General features: G+C 40.0%; 1 protein-coding gene across 1 annotated transcript; it reads left to right on the top strand.

Annotated features, from left to right (window-relative positions):
* The first annotated feature begins 963 nt into the window (after positions 1-963).
* Positions 964-7284, top strand: LOC109110404 (heat shock protein HSP 90-beta-like). The gene is made up of 12 exons (XM_042778180.1): positions 964-1120; positions 1945-2088; positions 2190-2396; positions 3455-3614; positions 3693-3826; positions 3904-4215; positions 4290-4455; positions 5022-5212; positions 5296-5443; positions 5810-6078; positions 6398-6731; positions 6812-7284. The coding sequence occupies exons 2-12, from the start codon at positions 1945-1947 to the stop codon at positions 6925-6927; spliced, it is 2181 nt and encodes a 726-aa protein (XP_042634114.1). The 5' UTR covers positions 964-1120; the 3' UTR covers positions 6928-7284.
* The last annotated feature ends 2545 nt before the right edge of the window (positions 7285-9829 follow it).

Below are 9829 nucleotides of genomic sequence, written 5' to 3'. Positions count from 1 at the left end.
GTATTTTTAGGGACGTTAAGAAATAATTTCTTGTTGTTTTTCGTTTGATTTTGGTGTGAAATTTAACCAGACGTTTTCTTCAGATTCGACCTTCTAAGCTGTAAACTGCGTTTGAGTGACAGGTGACGTCAGCGAAGGCGGGACTTTCGTGGAAAGTGCTGGAAAGAGACAAAGCACCGCTAGGTCCAACGACTGATGTTCTTCCGATGCAGAACATAGTGCAGTCGATTACGCATCGTTATGTGACTCTCACTACTTCATGTTTTAATGATAAAAAATTTTTTTTGACAAAGTGAAAATTGTATACAGAGTTTCCAATCAGCGAAGCACACATTTTACCCGCATCTTTCCAAACGTTACCGAATCAGCCTGAATTCTCTGTCTAACAGTCTAGCATTTAATAAATGTCGCAGATTTTAATATCGTTACAAAAAAAAAATCATATAAGCATGCTTACTGGAAATTGTTGGGTTTTCATACGAAACGGAATTGTTTTAATAAAAGTTAACTAATTCCGGGTCATTTCTTGCAGGAAAATTTAATACGGCTCTTAAAAATAATTAACTCTTGAACTGTTTTAAGTTCTAAATTTAGTTTTTTTTTTTTTTTTGTATTTTATTAAGCGTATCTTAAGACACGTATTGCTATATTATTTCTGTTATTTATATCTGATGCAGCTAGTAAAATAATGCATTTGTGGCTGGGAATAAATGCGATTTACACAAATAAAACAGTGTGGAGTGCCAGGGTTGCCAGGTTTTCTCAACAAAACTACCCAATCGCGTTTCTATGTATTCCACCGGTGCAAATCGTTTTTTTGCGGGCTTTCCTGGTAAAATACGCATTCCAGGTGCTAAATATCACAATATTGCTGTCGCCTCAACCCGCGGACACGAAAAACAACCCGCGGCTACAGTGTTAAAGTATCCCAATTCCGCAGGAAAACTACAGGCCTGGCAACACCGTGGAGTGCGTCAGCGCGGAGGGATACAGCCGCGCACGTAAGAAAAGAGCCGCGCACGCGGGGTTCTCTCTTCTCTGCTTCCCTGAGTATCAGCGTAGGGGAGATCAGCTGCGTCTGTGGCGAATAAACCATCAAAAAACAACGAAACTAATCAAGGTAAGCTATCGATCTCCACCTGAAATGATGCCCTGTAACTTCAGGAATAAATCTAGACTAAAAGGACGTTGTTTAATCTAACATTTGTTTATTTGATTCGCTGTTTAACCGGCGCTGTAATGATGCGGAGTCACTCGTCTCGCGCGGACATCTTTCATAAGATTTCGTACTATCATTTTTTTTTTTTTCCTCTATTAAAATAAATCGTACATGTTTGTGGGATGTAATGTTCACTTGTTTTTATTCCCATTTAAGGAGTTGATGAGCAGGTGCAGTGGTTGAACAATGCTATATAACCGATGCTTGTTATAGCTAAGCAACTTTTTTCAATATCTCGTTATAATTTATATTTATATAAGCTTGCATCGATACTCCCAAGAGCCGCAGATGATCCGAATGGGGTGTTGGTTTGTTAAACACAGTCATATCTCTTTAGTTACTCGTTCTGCGTTTAAAGTTACTGGGAAAAAGTGTCATGAAAATGTAATTTATTCCGCTGAATATAAAAAATTAAAAACTATGTGTACGCAATACGTATCTAAATTTCAGTTTCAGTTCAAGGATTGCAGCAGCAAAACACGTGTTGAGCTCATTGTCCTTCTGCGCCATGTTCTTCCGCATCCGGGTCCTTATTGCGCCAATTTTTCTACTACAACTGATTGGAAGTGTTTAAATGCTTTTATTTTCATTTAACACGTTGTCCAATTTAGATATTTATGAACCAAGATGAATCAGTAGTGTGCACACGTTGAAGTACATAGTTTGTATGCATGTTAAACCAAGTTGAAGGATCTAATAAAGATGCACTGAATTGATTTTCTCAGATGCCTGAAGAAATGCGCCAAGAGGAGGAGGCCGAGACCTTTGCCTTCCAGGCAGAGATCGCCCAGCTGATGTCTCTCATCATCAACACCTTCTACTCCAACAAAGAGATCTTCCTCAGGGAGCTCATCTCCAATGCCTCTGACGTAAGTCCCATGATAGCCTGGGTTTTTATAAGTTCATATATGGTTAATTCTAGCAATAAGATATAGTTCCTGCGATCAATCTGTTTTTCCCCACTCGACAGGCTCTTGACAAAATCAGATACGAGAGCTTGACGGATCCCACCAAACTGGACAGCGGCAAGGACCTGAAGATCGAGATCATCCCCAACGTTCATGAACGCACGCTGACCCTCATTGACACCGGTATCGGGATGACCAAAGCCGACCTCATCAACAACTTGGGGACCATCGCCAAGTCCGGGACGAAGGCCTTCATGGAGGCTCTGCAGGTGACGTGTTTGCATGTTTATCAGGGATGCACCGAAATTAAAATCCTGGGCCGAAAACCAAAAATGCTTTTTAATAAATAGACCCATTTATTATTTTATTACAGAATATAAAATAATGTAAGACTTTAATTTAACTGAATAATTTCAGTGATACTGAATAAGTAATAAAAAAAAAAATACAAGCCAATAAAGTATCTAAAAAAATATATTTTCAGCTCCACTGATCTATAATAGTGAACTGGATTGCTCTTGACGTCGTGAAAGTGTAATTGTAATCTCTAGTGTGCGTAAACGTTCTATTGAATTAATAGGAAATTGTATGATTTTAAATAAGACGTTGCATAACAAGTCAGCGTTTTTAAATCTGAAGTATTTCTGTACATTCTTACAATGCAAACACCCCAGGCATGTAAACAGTTGTTTTTTAAATGTCTGGGATTTTTCCTACTTATTAAAAAGCTATGTTCATTACAGTAGCAAACATCATGAACATGATAAACATCAGACGGACGCGACCTCAACATATAACAACCGACAAAGTGCTCATTCTGAAACCTGAAGAAAGATTTATGCCTTGTATACCTTTATTTGTCTTGTACAGTTATTCATTGTTTATATGATTTTGTTAGTGTTTTTATTCGTAATTCGGCGCTAAGTGCAAATGTTTCAACAATGATTTCATTAACAGCATTCACTTTGAAGCAGGTAATGATTTAAACGGTGGTTAAATTATTAATTTATCATACGATATTCTACATGGAATAAACATTTGCACCCTCTTTGAGAGTCTGAAATGGATGTTGCTCAATCAGGACAGTAAAAATATACACAATCTATTCAGAGAAATAACTTTCTATATACAGTACGGATTTAGTCAAGCTTTTAATATCAGTATAGAGCAATATTAAGAGGCTATTGTATTATTCATTGTAATATATTCAAATGCATTTCTGATATGAATACGTTTGTTTAATAATTCCTAAAATAATTGTTCATAAAGAAATGGGCTATATTTTTAATTGCATTTAGTCTCTAATGTTCTCTCTTCATCTCTCCAGGCTGGTGCAGATATCTCTATGATCGGACAGTTTGGTGTGGGCTTCTACTCCGCCTACCTGGTGGCTGAAAGAGTCACGGTCATCACCAAACACAACGATGACGAGCAGTACACCTGGGAGTCGTCCGCTGGAGGCTCTTTCACCGTCAAGGTGGACCACGGTACGTTACAAACTCCTCTTTGACAACACAAGCGCAATCTCAAGGGTGGTTTTCATTCACACACCTGTCGATCTCCAGGTGAGCCCATCGGCCGTGGAACCAAAGTCATTCTTCACCTGAAAGAAGATCAGACGGAGTACATCGAGGAGAAGCGTGTGAAGGAAGTGGTCAAGAAACACTCCCAGTTCATCGGATACCCAATCACTCTCTTCGTAAGTGTGGCTCGGTTTAAATGCTCTAGTAGTTGTGTGCTGCAAAGACTGATGGTAAAATACCGATTTCAATGCAGGTGGAGAAGGAACGCGACAAGGAGATCAGCGACGACGAGGCGGAGGAGGAGAAGCCTGAGAAAGAGGAGGAGGAGAAAGAGGAAGGCGAAGACAAACCCAAGATCGAGGACGTCGGCTCAGATGACGAAGAGGACTCCAAAGACAAGGACAAGAAGAAAAAGAAGAAGATCAAGGAGAAGTACATCGACCAGGAGGAGCTGAACAAGACCAAACCCATCTGGACACGCAACCCTGACGACATCTCCAACGAAGAGTACGGGGAGTTTTACAAGAGCCTGACCAACGACTGGGAAGACCACCTGGCCGTCAAGGTAACACGGCGGATTCTGCAGAGCGGTATTAAGAGGATTGATGAAATGCTGACTCTTATGTGTGTTTCCTGCAGCATTTCTCTGTGGAGGGTCAGCTGGAGTTCCGCGCGCTCCTCTTCATCCCTCGCCGGGCCCCCTTCGACCTCTTCGAGAACAAGAAAAAGAAGAACAACATCAAGCTGTACGTCAGGAGGGTCTTCATCATGGACAGCTGTGAGGAGCTCATCCCGGAGTATCTGAGTAAGTAGAGAGGTCACCAAAAACTCAAATCGGCATTTGCCTCGCCCTCATGTCGTTCCAAAGCCATAACACTTCAGTTCATCTTCAAAACCCGAAATAAGATGTTTAATGAAACTTGAGAGGTTTTGCCATTGAAAGTACAGGTGACCTGAATTTAAAGATCCAAAAAGCCTAAATTAAATCAGATTTCTTCAGTAGACTTCACTAGAAACCTGTCTGCTTTCAAGTCTTGATTTGAGTTTCAAAGATAAACTGAAGTCCTAAGTATTTGGAAATGCATGAGGATGGATATATGGCATAATTTTCACTTTTGGGTGAACGATCCCTTAAATTCAACATGAAACTGCACATTTGTTTTTTGATTTCTGCTGACGTAATCAAGTTGATGAATAATATCCTCTTTATAGTCTGGTCCATTCCTGGTGGATTTTAAAAAGTCCTGCTCCACATTATTTCCTGCTGATGATACTTTCTGCATGATCACAGAAGTTGAATGCATTGCATGCAGCTTTTCTGCTAAACATTGTAGGATTGAACTCACTAACAGCCGATCACTGTCCCTCCAGACTTCGTCCGTGGTGTTGTGGACTCTGAAGATCTGCCCCTCAACATCTCCAGAGAGATGCTGCAACAGAGCAAGATTCTCAAGGTCATCCGCAAGAACATGGTCAAGAAGTGCCTGGAGCTGTTTGCTGAGCTGGCCGAGGACAAGGAGAACTACAAGAAGTTCTACGACGGCTTCTCCAAGAATCTGAAAGTAAGAATCCTAGACTTTGTTACCGTCTCTTCCTGTAAGAATGTGATGGAAAGCGGCGTTAACACGTTTGTTGTGAATTCCAGCTGGGCATCCACGAGGACTCTCAGAACCGCAAGAAGCTGTCAGAACTGTTGCGTTATCAGAGCTCGCAGTCTGGCGATGAGTTTACCTCCCTCACAGAATACGTCAGCCGCATGAAGGACAACCAGAAGTCCATCTACTACATCACCGGTGAGACTTCATCAGATTCAGCCTGTGATTTTAAAGAGGGGCTGCACGATTCATTTAAATAAAATCAAAACCACAATATGGCTTAATGTGACATTAACACGCCAACCATCTTCCTGTATTTGTAATTGGCAATTCATAAAAGATTTTGGAAATACAGCCTAGAAATGTGACAAATATCCCCCAGAGACTCAAGACTGCTTTTGTGCTGCAGGGACACATTTGTTTTTAGTAGTTTTTGGTTAATGATAAAAGTAATCATCTTAACTACTAAATGAGATATTTGTAAACTTAACAGATTTTTGCCTATTTTAAAGAATCAAATACACTTGCTTGGTTATTTATATCTATGTTGTCGTTCTTCGCCAGGCGAGAGCAAAGACCAGGTCGCCCACTCCGCTTTCGTGGAGCGCGTGTGCAAGCGAGGCTTCGAGGTGCTGTACATGACCGAGCCCATCGACGAGTACTGCGTCCAGCAGCTGAAGGACTTCGACGGCAAGTCTCTGGTGTCCGTCACCAAGGAGGGACTGGAGCTGCCCGAGGACGAAGACGAGAAGAAAAAGATGGAGGAAGACAAGGCCAAGTTTGAGAACCTGTGCAAGCTCATGAAGGAGATTCTGGACAAGAAAGTCGAGAAGGTGTGTGTGTTTGTGTAATGCAGCTGTTCAAACCTAGTTTGTTTTGGTCTTAATCCTCCCTCGTTAGGAATTAACTCCTCCAAATTGTGTTATAAACAGGATTCCTAGTCAGAGTTACACAGATGGTGAGTTTATGTAATGTCCTCGCGTCTCGCATGCGGACTCAAATGTGTGAAAACATGATTCCAGTTTTACTGTTTTTCCTTTAAATGACATGCATTTGTGTCGAGTGACTAACGAGTTTTCTGTTTGATCTAACAGTGATGAGCATCCAGAACTTGCCGTCCTCACACTGATCTGATTCTTCTTCTTCTTCCAGGTCACCGTATCAAACAGACTGGTGTCTTCTCCCTGCTGTATCGTGACCAGCACCTACGGCTGGACGGCCAACATGGAGAGGATCATGAAGGCCCAGGCCTTGAGGGACAACTCCACCATGGGCTACATGATGGCCAAGAAACACCTGGAGCTCAACCCCGATCACCCCATCATGGAGACCCTGAGGAAGAAGGCCGATGCCGATAAAAACGACAAAGCCGTGAAGGATCTGGTCATCCTCCTGTTCGAGACCGCGCTGCTTTCCTCTGGATTCTCACTGGACGATCCTCAGACGCACTCGAACCGCATCTACAGAATGATCAAGCTGGGTTTGGGTAAGCCTGACGAGCTTTATTTCATGTTTCAGGTCCTGGTAGAGTCGGGTCCGTTACTAAGTCTCTGATTCTGTCTGCAGGTATTGATGAAGATGAAGACGTACCCGTGGAAGAGCCAAGCTCCGCTCCCGTTCCCGAAGACATTCCACCTCTGGAAGGAGACGATGACGCTTCTCGCATGGAGGAAGTCGATTAAATCCATCCGTCTGAAATTCCCCAGTCACTTTTTTTTCCCGTAATCATTCCGTAACATCCTGTCGTTCTCTTTGACCTGATCTCAGTAATGGTTCCTCAAGGAATCATCATGTAACTAAAGCATACTGTCGACTTTTGCTCTGTTTGGAGCCGTAATGTACCTTTGTTTTTTAATGTAATGAGATCAGTGGTTTGCTGCAGTATTGTCTGAGCACAATAAGCACTGTGTTTCACTGATACTGAGTCTGCTGGATTGAATCAAGCATCATTTCTTTCTGCATGGAAGGGGAAGGACCTTTGCCTGACTGCAGGCATGTGTTGTCTTGTTTTTCAGAAATTAAAACGTGTAAAACCTGAATTTTGGCGTTGCCTCTTGCTTGCTTATTAGTTTGGATTAATAAAGGTTTAATCACATACACTAGAATCATGCAGTGAGGGATAGACTCAGCACTGTATAAAGATACTAGATCCTGTAACGTTCACAACCTTTCAAGTCCTTTCCGTAGGTTGCACACAGTACACTGAACAATTCTAACCCTCACCGCCTCATTTTCATTCCTGTCAAATTCAGTATGGCTCTACCCTGAATAAAGTCTACGGTTTATGAATTAGTAGTTCTGTTAAGTGCCAGTTCACAAGTAACACTTCACAATAAGGTCTCATTAGCCATGCTTTTATTAAAAATACACTAATGATACTTGTATTAGTATGATACCTCTGCCTTTTTTTCCCAGTTAACTTCATTCAGCATTCCTAAAATTGTAAAATCGATAACTATATTGTATGGCGGAATACCATAGCAAGTGCTCTGGAGCACTTTGACTTGGCGCAGTAATATGTTCACTCGTGAAAAGTCCTCTCACCGGCCCCCGCTCCCACGTGAAGATATTACTGCGCCAAGTCAAAGTGCTCCAGAGCACTTGCTATGGTATTCCGCCATACAATATAGTTATCCATTTTACACACTTAGAAAAGCGCAACGTTTTGTTTTGTGTCACCGTCCTAGGTCGAGTTACACTACTCGAGTAACTGTATTTAAATAGGGAAAACGTGGAGGTGTTTGGTAGCTTCTCTGCTTGGCTAAGCTAAGTGCTAACAAAGTTTCGCCGCAAGACAGAGCGATTTAGTGCACGCACTGAGACGAGAGAGGTATGCATCAACTCGTCTTAGTTAAGGGAATAACATAGTTTAATATGAAAAAACGGTGGAGTATCCCTTTAAGACACTTTTCAAAATGTGAGTAATAAACTGAATGGAACACAAAAAGGTCTCTAAATGTCTTGAAATAGCATCGCTTCAAAGTTTGAAATTGCAACTTCCAACATTTCTCCATTAATATAAGAAATCTTGTTTTCTAAAAAACTGATCAAAATGAAGTGAGTTCAATCAAACAAGAACAAATATCTACCAATGGGCACAGAAACATCTATATTTGTACTGGAAAACAACTTAAATACTGAGAAAGAAATTTATGCATTCATTTATTTTGCAGCGCGTGCAACATTTAATGCCACGACTCTCTGCGCCAATTTAAGACCTTTTAATTGTGAAGGCAGGACTTTTACGACATGCAAAAATTGTGCATTAGACAGCTAGTTAATTACATTCTCTCTGCTGATCCAGTAGTTACATTATTGTTTAACACATTCGTTGCTGAGAGAATTTTTTACAATTGATTTGGGGGTGAAATATGACATTTTTATATTCTTGATAGCCTAAAATGATTTACTCACCCTCATTTGGTCTTGTATGCACCGTAGAACACAAAGGATGAACGGCTTTTATGGAGGCTGTCGACTGTTTAATAAGTTGTGATGGATTAATGTATGTTAATTTATAAAACGCACCGGAACGATGTTAGTAACAATGTACCAATTAGACAAGTCTGGGGACAAACATATTAACTGTTTATATGCCTAAATGCTTGTTTTGATGTTTTTGACATTCCGCTAACTTATTTTGTGTCCCACTGTTGGGGAAATAAATAAATAAATAAACATAAGCAGAGGAATATATGAGTTGTAGTTGTATTTCCGTAACAATAGCGACAGTTCCGCTTTTATCCGCCAGGTGTCTCTGTTTGACAACTTCAGACAGCGGCGCCATAGGGTTACATCTGTTTCTGTCACCGCAAAGTCAAACAATAGGAAGTACTTTGCATAAAGAAAAGGAAGCTGTTTTAATAGAAGAATATTGTTTTTTTTATTTTTTTTAAAGCATTTTGTCATTGTTTTAGTGATTTAAACACACCAAATTATTATTACTCTAATAAGAATTACAGTATTCTGTATTTTTTTTAGATTTTAGTATTTTTAATGAGTAAAAATCTGCATAAATAGCAAATACTATTGTACTTCACATTAAAAAATTAAATTAAAAAAAAATTAAAATCGTATTTTTATTTTTCCAAGACTTATAATAAGACTTTTAGTCACTGCAGTAGGATTTTTTTATGAAAATAATTTCAATTAATAATATTAATAATTATAATTATGGTCATGAAATTGGTCTTCAGTTTCTTTATTCAAAATATATATTTTCCTATTTCCCTGTTGAAGTTCATTTCAAGTGAAGTTTAGTTTATGTTTGCAAAAACAAAAAAACAAACAAAATAAAAAGGCCTAGATTCATAAGCAGCTATGTTATGAGAAGTGGACCTTACAGTAAACACTGTCAAGTAACATTTTTCCTTCAGCCAGCAGAAAATGTTATTCAGTGGCATTTATTGGAAGTGGTCTGACCTGCTTTATTATCAGAGATGAGTGTCTTCCAAGACCATCTGTGTGTGTGTTTTTTCTTTTCTTTTGCTTACACAGTATTAAGGAAACATTTAACCTTTTCAGTTCTTCTGCTGAATGGTCCAAACACTCAGTCACTGCATCTCGATTTCTTCTAAGTCACAT

The sequence above is a fragment of the Cyprinus carpio genome, chromosome A20, assembly GCF_018340385.1.
Source record: "Cyprinus carpio isolate SPL01 chromosome A20, ASM1834038v1, whole genome shotgun sequence".
Lineage (NCBI taxonomy): Eukaryota > Metazoa > Chordata > Actinopteri > Cypriniformes > Cyprinidae > Cyprinus > Cyprinus carpio.
This window is presented reverse-complemented; position numbering and strand designations above follow the sequence as displayed.